This window comes from Anopheles stephensi, chromosome 3, assembly GCF_013141755.1.
Source record: "Anopheles stephensi strain Indian chromosome 3, UCI_ANSTEP_V1.0, whole genome shotgun sequence".
In the NCBI taxonomy this organism is placed as follows: Eukaryota; Metazoa; Arthropoda; class Insecta; order Diptera; family Culicidae; genus Anopheles; species Anopheles stephensi.
The window spans coordinates 77,962,143-77,980,952 of NC_050203.1; the positions used below are offsets into that span (position 1 = coordinate 77,962,143).

Genomic DNA, 18,810 nt, shown 5'->3' on the forward strand with positions numbered 1-18,810 from the left:
TTTAGCACTTGCGGCCAGCGCCAAGTGGTTGTACTAAAACGTCGTCGAAACGTAAACAAACAACAGAGCAAAATAAACGTACTCCAAATTCCTTTGGTCGTTGTGTTTTATTTCGTTTCAGCCAGCTCGCCTGTGTACCGGAATTCGTGTGTGCTCCAGCAAGTCAAAACGAAACGCAAAAATGAAAGACGTTACGCCCAAAACCCGTAACATCCTATCGAACGTGAATCCACCGTCCGAGCTGCCCAGCTTCATTACGGCGAACGTGGCAACAGCTGGTACGGAGATTGTGCCTCCATCCACCAGCAGCACCAATCCCGCGGCCATTGTTGATGATTCAGCGAAGAAAGATGAAACCGAACCATTCATACCGACCAAATTTAGTCCGGCAATTCCGGCCAGCAAAGATACGTCGCAGTTTACCGCAGAACAGGCAATGGCTGCGGCTGGTGTACTTCCGGCCGAACCGACACCGGAACCAGTTGGGCGAGACTTCGCGAATATGATACTGAACCCGGAACCGGTTGCCGCTGCACTGAGTCCAATTACGCAGGGCGGATCGGCATTGTTCGGGTGGATGAAGGGTGCCGTGTCGGGGAGCGGTATACTGCAGAAGGTGGCCGAGAAGGCAAAGAATTCGGTCGACACGATCGTTACCACGCTGGATCCACAGATGAAGGAGTACATAAGTGAGTGGTAACGAAGGGGAATCGTAAAACATGTTGGTTATTGAAATAATATTCTACTTTCATAGATTCTGGTGGAGACACGGAGGTGATCGTGGCATCGGACAAGGACGAAAAGGTGCGTCCGGTACGGGAAGCATTTCAAAACGTATTTGGCAAGGCCACCATTATGTGAGTAATGGAACGAATTGGGACAAATGGAGAGAAATTTAATCACAAACAAGGACGAAAACGAAATTTAATTGATCTCATCTTTGCAGTGGGCTACCAGCTCAAGCGGTTGGCATTGCGGCCCAACCGGTTGGTTTTGCGGCTGGGCTAAAGGGTGCTGAACATCGCATCAACAGTATTAGGGCGGAAAATCCCCGGGTCGATGACCATCTCCCAGTGCTGGCGGTAGAGAATTTCGTCGTAGAACTGTTCCCTGACCAGTAAGTATCTTTGATCGAGTTAAGGAAGCAATTGAATAACCATTTTCCTACCCTTCCACAGATGGTTCGAGGCCGGTGCGATCGTGTTGTTTGACTACGCGAAAAATATTCTCCTCAAAACGGTCACACAGATGACGCCCATTCCGTTGCCCGTCATCGCAGCGCTGCAAGCCGATACGCCGGAAGATTATATGCTGAAGGATACGGGTTTCGCTACCACGGTCGGTAGCGTTATGGCAAGAAATTTAAATGTAAGTATCGCTTTATCCTTTTTTTTCCGTCCCACCTCAAGCAATGCTTGTTCATTATGATGCATTTTTGCATAGCCAAAGGCTTCCGCGTGGATTAACGCATCCATTATATTGTTGGATAAAATCAAAGCGGATTGAATTCTTTTTTAAATGATTTTTTCTTTCAATTACACTTTTGCCGAAGAGCAGCAAAAAAAAAAAAATTAATCAAATTCTGGGAACTTATGTTTCATATTTTCCTTTTGCTGCTGCACTCAAAACGGAGTCGGCTACCAACTGCGCCTTACATTTGCACCGTTTAATCGGATTATCAAGACTTGCTTTTGCCCGGTCAATTCCTTCTTCGCTGAGCTTAGTTAATGGGAAAATGGAAAAGTAAACGGTAGCGTAAAAACAAAAATCGCACAACGAAACACGGAACTATTTAAAAACCATTAACCAACCGCAAAGTTCTGTACTGTCCACGCGGGCTTAATGCCATCGTTATGGTGGTATTTAGTTTTATTGCCGCGCCGGTTCGGTCCTTTTCTCTGTACTTTACAACAAAACGAGATAAAAAATGAACATGCGCTTGCATTATCGTTAAATCATATTTGTAGGTTTATTAAAACACAATGAAAAACAAGGAAAGAGAAAAAAGCAGCGTTCGATGTGTCTGCAGCTTGACCCACTATCGAAGCAATGCAAGATAGCGCCTGGTAAACGATGCCAGACATGCTTGCTCTGACCCTCCTCATTATTGGCACCTGGTGTCCGTACGGAATAAGACCACAACAAATTACTTTTCGAGAAACAAAAACAAAAACGAGATCGTATTATGGTCGAACCACACACCGGTTCGGTTGTCTGGTTTGTGTGCTCGTACGTACTTAAAAAGAAGCATCTTCCAACGGTCCGCCCTTTAGGCACTCGAAAATGCACTCGGATGGTGGTACGGCACCGAATTGGATAATTATTACCCGTTAAGGGGAACATTTTCATAAACGCTTTGAAGTACGCGGAAAAGGGGAAAAAATAAAAATTGCAATTAAACGAAGCTGTGTGTGTGTGAGCGTGTTGGTGGGTGGACAGAGAAACACACGCACAACACACACTTGTGGGCAAGCGATTCTTTTGTGTGGTTTAAATTCCGCCTGTCTGCACAGATAAATGGTTTTACCTTAATTGTATGTTTACGCCACCTTTTTTCTGAGGTGTGTTAATGTGTCCAATCGTAATGGAGAACGACGATAAGTATTAAATATATTTTTTAAATTTATTGCTGGTGTTGCTGACATGTTTAACACATACAAATCATCGCCAAGTGACCAGCGATCGTTTCAGAAGTGTATCAATATAATGTCTATTAAAAAGAGGTTTTTTATTATATAAAAATACTCATCAACATATATTAAATAGGATTGATATTTTATCCCGGGGTTCAAATCTCATCCAGACCGCCTTCCCGTACGTAGGGCTGACTACTTTACTACGGGTAAAATTAAGTCACAGTAAGCCAGAAATGGCAGGCCGAGACTTCTCGAAGTTGTAGTGCCAGGGAAGAAGACGTTTTTTTTTATTAATAAGACGTCTTATTGTCATAAAATTGATATTTGTTAGTCATAGTAAACTACCCTTTACAAGACAAATTGGATTGAATCTGGTGCAAGCGATACGGGTGCAAACTGGAACCGAATCAACAACCTTTGATTCGTCGATCAAGTGCTTGGCGTGCTTGGCTATGGGGCAGCTTTGCAAGAGGTAACCAAAATCCTTGCTTTTGTGTTGCGAGCGACGCAAGCTGTTGATAGTGGAAGGTCTCAAGGTCTAATGGGCTTCGGATTGGAGGTCTCGGCCACTGCACAGTCCTGTTAGTGTAGCTTAGACTAGACTTGATTTTAATTAGAGCAAGGATGATCATATTTTAATTAAAAATAGTCTATTGTCCCTTACTGTGTCAGAATGCGATGTGCAAAATATGGCTGACCTAGGCAAATCAAGGTCCTGCTAAAGGACTCTCTCGCTTTCTTCTTGGCCTAACGATCTCTTAAGTTCCGGGAACTCTAATGTCCACAAATGTAGACGGTTAGATCCTCAAAACCCACGAATTACAAAATGTTCCTCCTTTTCTAGAACGTCTCCAAACTAGAATTAACAAGTGGTAGGATGAAGGCAGCAGAAGCACAGTTATATGCACATTTATTACTAATACGAACATATTCTTCTAGAACGACACACTTGAGCTTATCCTAATTATCTCCCAAACGTTTTGTGGCAATCTGCTTCCATGCGCCTAATCCTTAAATTACCGCGTGCAACCGGTGCGCGTTGCCTAAAAGCTAATGCCAACGATGCTGTCCTGCAGGTGCAACAGGACTGCTTTCCAAGCTCTGAACGTTCTATGGTTGGAAACAGATTGGAAGAATGTAAACAGCAAATAACCAAAAAACACCGAGCGACTACTAATGGAACGTGCTGCCACACATTGTATGCGCTTCACTTTGATATACTACTATCACCACTACTGGTACGTAGATTCTGTTGCTGCCCGCTTGAGAAAATCCTACCGTGGCACTTTTCCTTCGCCACAAATCCTCGGCGATGATTTATTGCATCCAGGCGTTGCGCGTCGTACGGAACAAAACGGTACGAGTGGAGTAGCGTGTGCGTGTTTTTCCCGTTTGCGCTAAAGGTCCTGATGAAGCCACTCTTTCTCTCTCTCTCTGTCTGGATGGTGCAACTTTCCGGGAACTCGTTACCATCCTGTTCATAACAAACACGCACCGCCGAGACTGGGGAGCTGGGAAGGAAAAATACCTCGCCAACTACCAAGTCAACCGTGGCGAAAGTGCGAGTACGCCGGTTTGCCTATTAAAATAATGTATGTCCTCGACCATTATTCTGCATCGGAGAGTGGCTTTTTCTCGCACTCGGGGTCGCCAACGATGAAATGTGGTTGACAGGGTTCGCCAGCTACGGGAAAGCTGTCGTCATGAACAGAACAATTTTTGCTGGCTGGCAACTTTGACGTTTGTTCTAATGAAACAGCCAAATTGTTTAAAGTGGACAGTGAGCAAGTCTGGGGCGGTCCGGTGGCCGAGGCGACAGCGGCGCCGGTCTTCACACGGCAGGGCCGGGGTTCAAATCCCATCCAGACCGCCTCCCCGTACGTAAGGCTGACTACTTTTCTACGGGTAAAATTAAGTCACAGAAAGCCAGAAATGGCAGGCCGAGACCTCTCGAGGTTGTAGTGCCAAAGAAGAAGAAGAAGAAGTGAGCAAGTCTCCGATCAGTAATGTCAAACTCAAATTCTGGCCTGTAAATCGAGCTGAATCTCGTTGATGACTTCTGCAATATTTTCTTTAGGAGCAAAAAACTTAAGAAATTGTGCGTCAAACTCGCAAGAACTTTAACAAATCTAGCTGCATTATATCACACAATCTTGGTGGTAAGTTGTGTTCGCTTCCGAGTGAGACTATCATCCTTTTTGTCCTCATAGATGTGTTGAATTCATCGACCAGAAAAGTCATTGCTTGTTCGGTCTAGAAGAATCATCGCAGGGGTGATAGTGATAGAAGCGACCCGGACCTTTCCCCCCCGTAGGTCTATGCAACAACGTGGTATCATTAAGTCTGGTGAGCCAGAAATGGCAGGCTGACTTAAGAGGTCGTTAGGCCAAGAAGAAAGAGAGAGAGAGAGTAGAGTCATCGCTTGTTGGCGATTTAACTTAAAAATGCTCACCTAAGAGTATCTTTTTGGGTTTATCTACCAACTTAATGAACCTCTCTTGTGGATTAGTCTTGTCCAGGCTTGGTCGACGATTTTAATTGATAACTAACCTTTCCATCCAGAAATGGGTCTCATCGAAGATCATCCGGACGCTCGTTTTTAGACCTGGGTAACCCTGCAAGCTTATGCCACCGCTGCCACGTGTACGTGGCAAAAGTTGGCCACACAATCTGGCGGGGGGGTTCCGGAACTCCAAAACTGCGCACCACTGAAGACAAACTAGTGTCGTCTGCCGATGGGTCGATGGGTGGGCCCGAATGCAGCCCGTTATTACTACTTCGCACACGTGTGTAGCGCCATTGGTGCGCGAGTGGTGGGCTCGTTGTTTGGCTGGAGATGAATTATTAATAGCTTTGTAGCCGCTTTATTAAGTGTTGGGTACATTTGTGTTCCAATTCCTTTAAAAACATCACCTCCGGACTCCGGGCGCTGCAGCCTGCAGGTATGGTCCAACTCCAGCCCGCACTGTCCTGTCGTTGCATGGTGCGCTTTTCTTTGGTGATAAAATAACCAGGAGCCTCTAGTCTTTTGCTTCGAGTTGCGGCGAAAGTTGAGACCATCACTGCATGCATGATCCCGCACTTTGCAGCGGAAGATTGTCTGGCTGCAGTCAATTTAAACCAGTGCATCTTTGGGTCTATCCTGTTGGACGAGTTGGTCACCAGAGGAAGTGTTTTCTCCGGTGCAAAGTTTTCCCATTTTACACCGTGTGTACTCCATCTAATTCCAATCAATTACATGCACCAGGGACCTGACCGTCGGAACGTCGTCTTGCCGGCGGTTTTGTGTGTGTGTGTGTCCGGACATGGCGCTCATGGATGCAGTCGTACTGCCGGTGCACAAGTGCACACGCTCGTAATTGGGTGCACAAACGACACGTTTTCTCTTCTTTTTAGCCGTTTGCCGCCCGGTCTGCAGAATGGATGGGAAAAATCGTTTTTGGACAATGGTGTGAAAAAGTGCTCTTCCGACGGTGGTGGTACGATACTTTATACCCTTCGGGCGCTACGGTGACCGATAGCAGACTGGTTACCTTCGCTGAATGAAGTTCCCGGGAGCGAGCGCGCGCTCGCGAGCTGCCGACCCGGGTGTGTAGGTAGCATCATAAAGGATCGGAAAAGTTAGGGTTGAGCTGTTTTTATTCGCCGTCCAAGCTGTCACCAGTTTTGCCTGCAAGCTGGGGCTAGCTTATTTTGCCCGGGCGGGCTGGACTGGCTGACGAAAATTTAAAAGTGCTCAGTCACAAAGCTTGGCTGTTGGGTGGTGTAGCTGAAAGTTTTCGGTAAATTGGTTAAAGTTGAAGTGGAACCAGCTTCATTTTTTGTCGTTGATTTGGTTTGGGAAGGGGCGTACACGAAAGGTACGCTAAGAAGGCAATGCCGGTGTACTGGTGGATAATGGAATTTTCTTGGTGAGTGGAACGTTACTCGGTACCTCAACTTCATTTTGGCAGTTCAATTTGTATCACTCATCAAACTTAAACCAATTTATTCTTAATTTCGTCGGTGGTTTGACTGCTTCTAAAGTCAAAAAATGATTGTGTTTAAAGGATTCAGACATTGCTGGACACTGCATCACATTCAATAAGACTTTCTTGCCGCACATCTGCACACTGCGTGCGGTTTAGAGGTCGTTAAACTAATTGCTGAAAAGTTTTCGACTACTTTGATTGCGTAATTGTTGTCGTTAGCAGACGCTAGCTGTCCACCCGGCATTAGAAGTCATTCGGTAAGCACAATGCCAAACTGCTGGAATGTGGTTTGTGCTGGAAGTTCGTACTTGGATGTGCTATTGCTGGCAGACATACACACACAAGATAATCGCCGTCTCTTTCTGGGACGGACAAGCAATTTTTGTATAATCTTTACACAGGAAACAGTTTTGCCAGCTGACAGTGCAATGCAATTCGACGCAGTAGAGCATTTAGCTCTAAATCGTGTGCTTTTCAGGACGTAAAATGAAGAAAAGTTTACTGAAATGTTAAAATTGTATAATGTGCCTTGGTCACGACATGTGAGAATCGAAAACCAGTAGAGACCCCTAAAGGTATGCAATATCTGTATCGCAAACCGCAGCAAAAGATCCCAGAAGGAAAAGATGGCATACCTTCAGGCGTTGTGATTCTTGATGTTAGTTCAATCGATACTAAGTTGAGGGTGGCAAATCACTTAAAGCGAAATCGAATGGCATGTAAAACTCCGACCCGAATTCGATTTCATCTAAAGGCGGACAAGCTTAAGAATCCCTTCCGTGTGTCGGATAGTAAAAGCCTTCCCATTTTCCACCATTTTTTTTTTTATCCACGATCATCACTAGCCACTCAATCGGTTCGATGATAGTGTGAACCGATGTGTCTCGATAGCGAAATGTCGGATGTCTTGTCATGTTCGCCGTTCGAAATATCCGTTTGATAAGCCTTCTGCAAAACTTTCGATCCCCGGGAGAGCAGAACGAGCAGCACGATTAGATGTTCCTAAAGTTGTTGATTTGAAGAAATCACCCGTTAAAAGGAGCAAACGGTCCCTTGTACCTTGTAACCGGTGGCTGTAATCCGATTCGAACAGTGGACCACTTTTAGGATGGCGGATGGGTTGATCCGTTCCTGCAGCCATCGGAAGAACACGTGTTTGATTTTAAGTGAAAACGGCCGTGTGTGTGTGTGTGTGTGTGTGTGTTTGTCTGTTTATGTAAGCAACTCAATAGACCCGTAAAGAATCCCCAAATGAGAATGATATTATGGGGCACCCGGGTTTCGATACAAAACATCGGTGTAAAGTTATGCAAGAATATCGCATCATGTTTATCCTCCTCGGCAGGACGCACGCAGGTTGTCCGGGAAAGAAAATCTTGTTTGTCAGTAGTTGATTACACTTTGATTGGTGTTTGGGGTGTGTGTGTTTGCTGGAAAAGGGCACCGGGCCCGAAACATCCGTACATTGAACCGAAACCGAAGTACATATCATACTCCTGGTCACGGCACCATGAGTGCTCAGTCAGAACGTTGACATTACACCCCATATCACCCAAACCCGTTACACCTTTCCCGTAAGCATTCGGGCTAGGGATATACGATCGGTTCTCGATTTTAATTGATTGTTCCCCACAGCATTACATTCGCCACTCAGGGACGATTCGTTTAATTAGTTTTCGGTTTGTTATGTCGTGTCCGCTTGGGGGGCGAAAGAGATAGGTACCGACTTTTCGAAATCTCGCCTTTGAGAGCGCTTGTGAAAGTGGATTCCTTTAAAACTCGCTTAAGGCGGTACGTTCCACTTGATTGCGTCACAACATTATCTCAGCACATGTGCGGCAATTGGTGATCCTTTTGGCAGGGCCCGCATCGTGTGTACAATGCGTCGGAACACGGATCAGCGTAAAGGATGTTTCCCCTTTTCTAAGCGTCTTTCGAGTTCTCTAGGGTTAAATGTGCTTTTGTTTGGGGCTTTCAATATTTTGAGGTGAAAAAAGAGAGTTCAAATGACATCGCACAGCGCTTTCAACAGTTCTATTGAATTAATATGGGTAAAGTTACAAAATTACCAAAAGATAGTTTGATTACAAGCGATACAAGGGGTTAAGGATAACTTAAAGCTCAATTCGATATACTTTACTTGGAATTAATGCGTACCAGCATCATCGGAATATATTTAAAGTTCAATGCGCCTGAAAGTATGCAATTTATGCGTTTAATTTCATACTGTCACCGTAAACCTGAAAATTGGCAACCTGAATCTTAAAATGGCATAACGAAGAATGTATCGGTCAAACAAATTCAGTTGATTGGTCGGTTTGTTTTGCTTTCTTTTTTTGACGTTATGAGAGAAAATTGCGAGAGAATGGAGAGAGTAATGAGAGACAGAATTGAGAGATAAATGAGAAAAAATCGAGAGAAAAATGAGATATAAATGAGCGAAAATACGGAGAAAAGTGGGTGAGATTTGAGAGAAAAGTAAGAGAGAATTGAGAGAGAAATTTGAAAGAAGCGAGAGAGAATGAGCGAAAATCGTGCGAGAAATGGAAGATAAATGTTAGAGAATAAAGAGAGAAACAAGAGAAAAATGAGAGATAAATGAGAGAAAAATTAATTAGAATCGAGAGAAAAAATAAGAGAGAAATGAGATATAATCAAGAGAGAAATGAGAGAGAGTTATCGAGAGTTATATGAGAGATAATGAAGAAAATTTTCTCCCGATACTCTCTTCAATTATCACTCATTTCTCTCTCTTCTGTCTTCTTTCTCTCTCGATTCTCTCTCGATGATCTCTCATTACTTTCTCGATTCCTTCTTATTTCTCTTTTGATTTCCTCTCATTTTTCTTTAATTCTCTAATTTCTCTCTCGATTTTCTTTTCATTTTCTATCTTATTTCTCTCTTATTTATCTCTAGTTTCTACTTCATTTCTTTCTCATTTCTCTCTCAATTTTCTCTTTTTTTATCTCCTTATTCTCTTTAGATTAACGCTCAGTTCTCTCTCATTTCTCACACGATTTTCTCTCAATCAGTTCTCATTTTTCTCTGGATTCTGTCTAGATTTTCTATCGTTTCTTTATCGATTCATTTACATTCCTCTCACGTTTCTCTCTCATTATTCTTTAAATTTTCTCTCATTTTGCCCTCATAACATCAAAAAATGAAAGCAAAACGAACCGACCAAATAAACTATTTCGTTTGTCCGATGCATTCTTCATCATGCCATTGAGAGATTCAGGATGCCATTTTGCAGGTTTACGGTGGCAATGTGAAATTTAGTGAAAACATTCCGTCTCTTTGGACAATTTTTGGCTTTGATAAACAAAACTAGAAGTCATCAGAAGGCTTGCTGGATGTTTGTAGCATGAAATGCAAAATTATTGCATAACTCCAGGCGTTTGTCTCGTTCCCAGCAGTTCAATTACCTGAATCTCATCATTTGCTTTATCGGGGTTCGAAAAAAAAACACATCATAATCATTTACCGCAATAATTAACTACGAGAATCTATCTACCCGGTCTGATTTTGTGTGCGTGTTTAATTGCTGTTCGTTTTTAACCGTAAACGTTATTCAATCCAAATCTGTGATATGCCCTCGGTGGCTATTTCTCGTGGGAATTATTGTTTTAATTAGCGTATTCGTTTTTTTTGTCCAATTACAAAGAATCCAATTCGCTACAAAATGACATTAGAAAAGGGATTTGAAAACGGAACGGATGATACGGACGGTCACGATTCGATGAAATGAGGTAATTTTAATTAAATTTTATTGCCTCTTCTACTTCTACCAATCGGATCGGTGTTTTTGCTGCGTTTGCCGCACACTTTCCGGATGGAAATCGATTAATTCGGTGTTGCCGGTTTTTTTGTTGTTGTTGTAGTTTTGTTGTTTCTAGCCGCGTGTAATGAGATTATGCTTTGCGTAATGATTTTAACGTTATGATACTGCGGGAGTGGCGTTCCGAGCACATCTGCAAAGTTGTGAATAGAATTCTCGTTTAATATCTTTTTTCTTGGTTTGGGGGAAAGCAGATTATGGGCTCCTGTTAGACAAACTTTAGCGTGCCGTTCTAGTCCGGTGTCTCCGGCAGCTAAACTTTCCCTACCACTTAATTTTCAGCTTCGGTCGTAGCGACTAATCTCTCTCGCCTGCTCTCGCCAGCCGGAACACTTCATCCCACGTCCGAGCATTATTTCGTGGCGTGGCTTTGTGTCTTTCCTGCCGAGCTTAATCGTACCGTGCGCCCTTGCCACCGGTAGCGAAAGGATTTGCAAATCACGAACACTGACCCGCTTGACACGGAGCTTTATGGTGAATGTGCCTGGATTTGCGTGCTTCCGGTGTGATGTTTGCGATGGTGGTGATGGTAGTTGCAGCTGCTTAGTAGCATTATGCAGAAACGTTCTTGCTTGACACGGCTTGATCAGCTGTGGGTTTGCTGTCCTAGGTGCACCGGTACCGAGTGTGCCGGAACAGCGCGCCCGACCGTCATGAAACCCGTGCAACGCTCGGTTTTCGGTTTGCAAATGAGAATCCAAAAATGATGCACCACGAGATAACTCATGGTGAAAACTGTTCGTTCTGCGGGTACGAACGTCAGGCCATGGAAATCCCTATCGATTGGTTATCTCTGGAACCCGTCAGGATGGACGAGCGATATATCTGTACCTAGCCCTGTTGAGATCCCGTTTTCTACGCCAAAGCTCATCCCCGGAAGCGAATTGTGGTGCAGGAAATGGATGGCGATGATTAGCCAAAACGGGGTTATAGCTTAGAATAGGAAAGGATGTGTTGTCCCATCCAGCGTTAGAGCCTGCGTAGTCGAGCCAGATATGTCTAAATTGGATTATAAACTATTTTTCACCTCGTCCACTCCAGACGTTACGTGATGATGTGTCGATTTCTGTAGCGCATAATATTTTACCACAAACGGCAAAAACTTTCGAACCTTATCGAACACAATCGACCGCAAAAAAGGGCTTGTGGTCGAACCGGATAAGGCGGGCGACTCGTTCGATGTTTGCCCGGATGTCGAAAATCTTCGATGCAGTGTAAGCGCCAACTCTGGAGTAAGAAGGATGTCGTGTTTCCTCACTGCTACTGGTGAGTTTCGATTTGCTTTTGTTCGAATCACACGTCCTAGCTATGGGGATGTTGGGAGCTTGTTCCGGTTTCCGGCCGGAACAATCGCTAGGGCCGGGTACGCTTGGACGTTCTTTGCCTCCGGTTGTGTGTAGTTATGAAATTCAAGCTTTTCGGACCTATCGGTTTGAGGTGGTAGCACACAGAGCACCCTAAAGAGTGATTACAATGTTTTTAAAGCAGTTTCATAAGTGTTAATTATCAGTATCAGTTTGGAAGAGAGAAAACCGCAAATATTGCATACTTTCAGGCGCATTGAATTTTAAAGAGAGTGTCATTAGACAAATATAGTTTGAAGTCAATATTTTATTGAAAGGTTTATCATCAATATAGTTTATAATACTAACCTGCTTATATGCCACCAAGAAAGAGCAGCCAAAATTTCCAATCTTAACACCATTTCGATTAAATGCGTCGATTGCTTTTTTGCTAAAATGATAAGACGTTTATACTTTTCCTGGTAAACACCTGGCATTTGATGGGTCTCCATTTTAAGTTCGATCATTCCAATACCGATGCCAACACAGCACAACAACCAGCAAAAAAGCATTCCATTGAAAGCACATAAAATGGCACGTTTCAATGGAATGCTTCAGTGGTGTTTGTTTGTTGCTGATGGGCGCTGATGGGTCATTTAGCTGGAAGGGTGCTCCGGGAACTCGCACTACCCGGAACGCAGCGGTCATTATCGGCAAAGGGTTTGCTGGTTGTTTTCCTGTTACTTTGTTAGTTGCTAAATAAACTGGCAATTAAATTGATTGGTCCCGAGGGTTGACCTGGAACGGGGCGGAAGGTGCGCTTCCGGTGTGTGTGTGTTTGCTTAATAAGGCGTACCGTACAAGATGAATTGATTGGAAAATGGTTGTACCTGTTTTGAATATGAATAGAATATCGGCTTCATCCAACTGAATGGGTTCGTTTAGTCTTGAAAAAAGCGAGGACATCCGAGCGCTGAAGTTTAACTTTATTTCTTTGAATCTTAAATCGGGTTCGTAGAAGGAGGGAACATTAGGGAAGCAAAATTCATTACCTTTCTTATCGGTAATGCAACGGACAGGAAGTTTTGCTTGAAACCCGATTAGCTCTCGCTGCAAACAGTCCCGCCTATCGTAAATCATCCCTTAAAAAACGGAATCCCTCCTATCGGTGTAAGGTCATTCATTTACCAATTTTCAAACTGAGCTGCTCATTGAGCTGTACGTATTTGGGTCGGGGTTTTCTGTGTGAGTGTGTGGGTTTTTTTCTCTCTCTGCTACCCGGTCCCTTTAAAATCCAATTCTAATCTCATACGCCTTCTTTCCCCCGGTACGGAAATCTCTCTCCATACAGACCTCACACACCGACTGGCACCGGTCGTACACATCGGTTTCCCGCTCGGAGATGATACTGACCGCGGCAAAAACGATAGCGACACTCTACAAACGAGCCGTACTCGACTACGAACACACGGTAGCGGCAGCCGCCACAACCCAACAGGATCCGATGCAGGTGGAGAGCAGCGTCGTCACCGGTGGCGGCGGAGGACCCATCGAACCGGCGGAATAAGAATTAATGTTCACCATCATTACGGCTTGCCACCACTGTAATCACTACTGAACGGATGACTGAAGCGGATGGACAAACATGAATTAAGCACACTAGACCGTGGGAGAACGAGAGAGAGAGAGCCAGGGTCGAAAGATATCGAAAGAGTTAGAATCGGTTAAAGTTTTTCGCAACCTTCGCACCAGCGCTGGAGGTTTTATAAGGTGATTGTAAAAAAGCAACGAGGACCAGCAAAACATTGATGCCCGTTGGGTAGAAGGGATCTCCTATCCGGGGGATCCTATCCTATAATTTTTTTTTCTCTTCGGAGACCCCAATCGCTCCCATACGGACCTGACAGATATAAACGGCCGAACGGATCCGGTGAACCTCAAAACGACAGGACTGGGGGACGAAAGAAAACGCATAAAAGTTTTAATGTGTTCTCGGCGGGAGATTCTCCGCTACGTCGACGACGGTGTAGAATATCGGCCCTCCCAGAAAGATTCCTTACCGGAAAGGAAAATCGGCATGATTTTCAATTTATTGATTTGACCCATGAGATTTCCTTGCGCTTAGAGTTTACACAGTTGGAGGTGGAATGCAGAGTTCGGATGCCCTTCGATGAATCTCGTGTAGTAGAAGGACAGAACGATGTCTTGGTTCTTCCCCCATTTCCCCATTTCTGTCAGGAACTAAGACGCAAGGCGATCATTTTAATTTCTAGAGCGAAAGAGAGAGAGTGAGGGTGCGCCTATCAAAATTATGAGCCTAGTTTATTATAGCACTCGTTGAAACTGTAAGCCTATTATCGTAATAATAACCAGTAATAAAAGTAACGCTATATACGTTCGAAATAGCAAAAGCCACCGGTTTCCAAGCATGAGAAGTGAGCGAATGGTGGGGCATGAGAACCTCCGTCCCGAAACCCTGAAGGATCTGCGTGGACAGAAATTGTGTTTATCTTAATTCGTTTTTATATCCGGTGCCTTCCGTCGCAGTTTGTTTTCCTTGCCAGGCCAGGATTTGACGGGCTACTTGATTTCCCCTCTTTGTATGCAAACGGTCAAGTGGTGAAAAATCTGCATTTCTTGCTAAACTTCCACAAACACACGGCGGTGTGGAAACGGAAATTCGTCTGGTGTCATCGTTTTTTCGCTCGTAAAACGGGAATGCTTGGCTCGACAGGTAACGTCTTAAAACGGTTTAACTCTCCTGGTGCTGGTCTGGTTTGAAGTGGAAATTAAATTATGCATTATGGTGTTAGCAGACTGCCGGTCAGACTGTCAGTTGGTGGTTTCCTGCATCCTGGTACCTGTCTTTCCATTGGATCTGTAATCTGAGTGAAAGTGTGTCCGGTTTCGAAGCAACAGAATTGTGTGGTCAAGAGCCGAATGATTCACCGTTTGCTGCATTATGACGTCCACAACCACAAGAGCATGGAAGCCACAAAAACGTTACGGAACTATGATTGCTCTAGATCGTTCATTGTTTGCTTTCATTAGAGCGTTTGTAACTGTGTAGTCAGGAAATCGGCTTTTATTGTTTCCAGGATTCATGCATCATCGCAAGTAAGGTGAGCAAGGCAATAAGCTAGTAGACAGGTTGTAAAGGAGTGTTTCAGTAGAACTGTCTCATTACTCCTGGTCGGAAGGTGTTTGGTAGCTGTAGAACCACAATCAACAATCATTTAACCTCTGTTGGTTTCTATCGGTGATAGTGTTTTTGACCCTTAAACTATGATTACTTTCGTATTTTTTTCTTTCATTTATTTATGTATATTTTTTTGACGATTGTACCTTGTTACCTTGTTTCATTTTCCATGTTCAATGTTAGTCTTTCTTTTGTATTGTTTTTTATTTTTGTTTGTTGTTTATGCAAATTGTATATATTTGTTTTTTATTTTGATTAACTCTTCTTCGATGATTATCTTTTATTTATTTCTTTCTCTCGTAATTTTTGTATATTCTCTTTTTTATTTTTACTTTTGTTTAGTTTTGTTTGGATAGTTTACAGAACAATGGTTTTTCTTTTTCCATTTAGCAATTTTAATTCTTTATATTTGGGTTTGTATTTCCTATTTCGATTCTCTTTTTGACTTATATTTTACTTGTTTATTTTATCTTAACATAAACTTTCTTTACTTCACGAGGTTATTTAGGGTTTTTGGTTATGTGTTGCTCACTATTTTTTTAATGCCTTCTCTTCTATTGATTGCATATTTTACAAGAAAAATTCTTGTTCCTTTTTAAAGTTTATTTTCATATTTTTTATTTTCCTTTTCTCTCTTTCATATTCATATTTTCTTTAGTATTTTTACCAGTTTCTATTTTGTCAGATAGATTTTATCAATTGTTCCATAATTTTCTGTTACTTCTTCATTTTCTTTTCCATTGTTTGTACTAGTTTTTATCAAGTTCTTGTTTCAATTGTTCCACCCTTTTCCCATTTAAACGACATAATTAATCTGTGTTCACATCTCTCTTTCTTCTTTTCCTTTTTCTTTTACTTCAACACGATAATAACTCTATTCATATTCTTATAGCAAATGATGCATCTTAATCATCTCTTGCAGTTCCTTATAGCTTCACAAAAAATAAACGCAAAGGGTTTGCAAATGAGTCCTTTCTTTCTTTCTAGCTTAACTAATGGCCACTTGATCCTCCTATTCCGACGACAAAGATAATGACGACAGCTCACTGAGGCGAACAAAATGCATCCTTAAAACTAACCACCAGATTTCTGTATGCTGCTCATAGAAGACAAATGGCTTGTAGGTTGATTGATAGGTGTCCTGTAAGAATAGTCTTGTCCCTGCTCAAGGCGCTATGGTGGGCTCTTCTCTGCTTGCACGTGCATTTTTCTTCTCGGAAAACTAATTAGATGTCGTGTGCAACGAGGCAGAAAGCTTACAAAGTCCTACTCAACGTGTTTATTCGCCTCTAGCCTGCGCGGTTGTCCCACAAGCAATGGCAATTCATCGTCAATTACAGAAGGACACAGGATGTACTAATTTCTGCACTATTCCCCTTCAGCCCATTAATATGAGTTTATTTTCCACCCTTGCTTTCTTTCGTTTCCCGGACCCGGGTGGATGATTTGTGTGAAAAGTTATTGATTCGATATTGGCCCCCATCTCGGTTCCGGTGCGGGATCCGGTTTCGGGTTTTTGTTTCTTTTCGATTCATCTTAATTAAACTATCACACACCGTCCACCACCAGTTTCACCATCCATTTTGTCCGTGAGCGAAAGGGTTTTTCTCCACATTGCACCTCGGTCATTCGTAGTGAGAATCCAATTTATTTCAACTTTCCGCCCCCTTCTCTCCATTTGTTCCCGGTGCAACTGTTTTTCCTCAATGCTGGGGAAAGGTAAGCTTTGTCACGAACAGCACCATTCGCACGGAAAACGGCGACCCAAAAAACAATGATGAAAAATAGCAGTTTAGCAACAGTGTTGTACAAACAATTGTACCTCCACACTCTGGGCTGCAATTGCTTCAACCAAACTAGCCGGGATCTACCCCAAACGGTGCATGAAAAACAAACATTGCACTTGTGTGCAATCGCCCATTATCGTCTTTCTCTCTTGGAACGAATAGATCCTAGTGGTGGGGAAAAAAATCAAACACACACACACTTGCTTGAGTGAAAAGTTCACACATCGATTTTCTTCCCGTGCTTCATCTAAAGACTTTAGAGTGCATCGAAACACCTCACCAAATCCCATCCAAACTCCCCCCCCCCCATAAAAAAAACTTCCCTTCGGTGAGAATGGCATGCTCGAAATTAAATGTCCTGTTTATTGTTTTGTCACATTCGTGCATACCTTGCAGGCGCAAGCGAAAAACGGGGATTGAATTGCGATTTGATTGCACACATTTGACGCCCAACACACACACACACTCACACACATGGAATCCTTTCCGTCTCGAGTCTTCGAGCCAAGGATCGACTTACCGGTGCAGCAGCAGTTGGAAGGATTTCCTGCCCACCTGTTAGCCTCGCCATTTGTCAACCTCGGTTGCCTACATTTAGGCGCCTTTTTCTGCTCCTACTGCTGGTGGAGGACGAGCGCCCGATTCGTCTCGTTCATTATGGGCTTTTTGTGTCGGTATGTTGAGAGGAAAAGTTTTCCATCCCTTTTTCCTTAGCAAAGACGGCCGAAACGTTGCATTTAGCGCGCTCGGTGTGCTCAGCAACACATTGCTGCAACGCGAGCTCGGCTTCTACCGGCGCTCATAAGGACTCTTAATCACAACATTTCATCGAAGGTGTTCGATTTTCTGATTTGCGATTGGGACCGATTGCTGCAACGCCTTTTTAAAACGTGCACGACGAGAAGCTGGTTCCATTAGCGGATCCTTGCTTGCTGGCTGGCTTACCCCGAGTTTGGGGAACCTATGGAAAATGCATTGGACTTCCCCTGTTTCACCTTCAGTAGCTTTTCTTCACAAACACTTTCGTTCACCGGCATCGAGGACGTCGTCTTCATCATCGCACGGTTCAATCCGTTAATCGACAAATAATCTGTCGGAACAAAGTGTACTCCCTCTCTCTCTCTCTCTCTCTCTCTCTCTCTCTCTCTCTCTCTTCGATGTAGAAGTTGCACTACTGCACGTTGTAGTGCACCCGACAACAGACAGGAAAAGCGTTCAATTAAAAGATTTTCCCACCTGCGCTTCTTGGGAGTGGATTCGGAAGAAAAGACAGCAATCTTCCGGGCTGGATCAATGTGAAACTTTTCCACCGCCACCGGAATTGAGTTTTAATTATCGCGCGTTAGGATGGGTTTTACGTCATGGTTGGGGGTGCCCGGCCCGACCATAATGGTGGAGTTGTTCCATATTTCTCATCCATTCTTGGTGTGTTTGAGTGGAAAATTATAGCGGTTGATGCAGTTGTTCCCGAGCAGGGCGAAAACATGGCACATGCACATGTTGCATTATTTCGTTTGCACACGATATATTCAATTTACGGAAGGAGCAAGCTCACAAACAAAAAAAAGGCGAGGTTAAGATAAAGTACGTTTGGCCCTGGGGGAGGTTCAGCTAGGGATAAAGAATCCCGTACGCTCACACGGAAGGAACGAACGTCATTAAACGTTACTACTTGCACTACTTCTTTGGCAGCTGTTTAGTGCATATAGTGCGGGATAAGTGATGAGCAGCAGGTGAAACTCCACTGGCCTCGGTACCGAACCTAAACACAAACGCTCCGATGCACTTTGGTTTGCAAGGTGCACCGTGCCATGGTTAAAAAAAAACAACCGTAGTGGTAGTAGCGCCGGGAGTTGTGCCAACTTTCTCCTCAAGAAGTATGAAACCTCCGGCAGGCAGGCAGGCAAGCAGCTTGAACACACGCCGCTTCGAGGCAAGTTTTTCTACCGCGCTTGCTGGTGGAATGTGAAGTTTTAATTAGAAACTTCCGCCCAGCAGCAGCTCGACCTGCGGGAAGAGAAGGGGGATGCTAAGAAAATTGCATTGCAGCACTGGCAGGGTTTGGTTTGCCAGGGATAAACAGGAAGCGGGCGGTG

General features: G+C 43.7%; 1 protein-coding gene across 1 annotated transcript; it reads left to right on the forward strand.

Moving 5' to 3' along the window:
• The first annotated feature begins 22 nt into the window (after positions 1 to 22).
• On the forward strand, positions 23 to 14,139 carry LOC118514642 (protein PRRC1-like). Its single transcript, XM_036061666.1, has 5 exons — positions 23 to 689; positions 755 to 857; positions 947 to 1,117; positions 1,179 to 1,368; positions 13,080 to 14,139. Exons 1-5 carry the CDS (start codon positions 182 to 184, stop codon positions 13,293 to 13,295), a joined length of 1,188 nt encoding a protein of 395 aa, XP_035917559.1. The 5' UTR covers positions 23 to 181; the 3' UTR covers positions 13,296 to 14,139.
• The last annotated feature ends 4,671 nt before the right edge of the window (positions 14,140 to 18,810 follow it).

Coding starts and splice junctions, on each gene's coding strand:
- LOC118514642 (XM_036061666.1), top strand. CDS start 182: ATGAAAGACGTTACGCCCAAAACCCGTAACATCCTATCGAACGTGAAT. Junction 690..754: donor ACAGATGAAGGAGTACATAA/GTGAGTGGTAAC, acceptor CTACTTTCATAG/ATTCTGGTGGAGACACGGAG. Junction 1,118..1,178: donor GTAGAACTGTTCCCTGACCA/GTAAGTATCTTT, acceptor ACCCTTCCACAG/ATGGTTCGAGGCCGGTGCGA.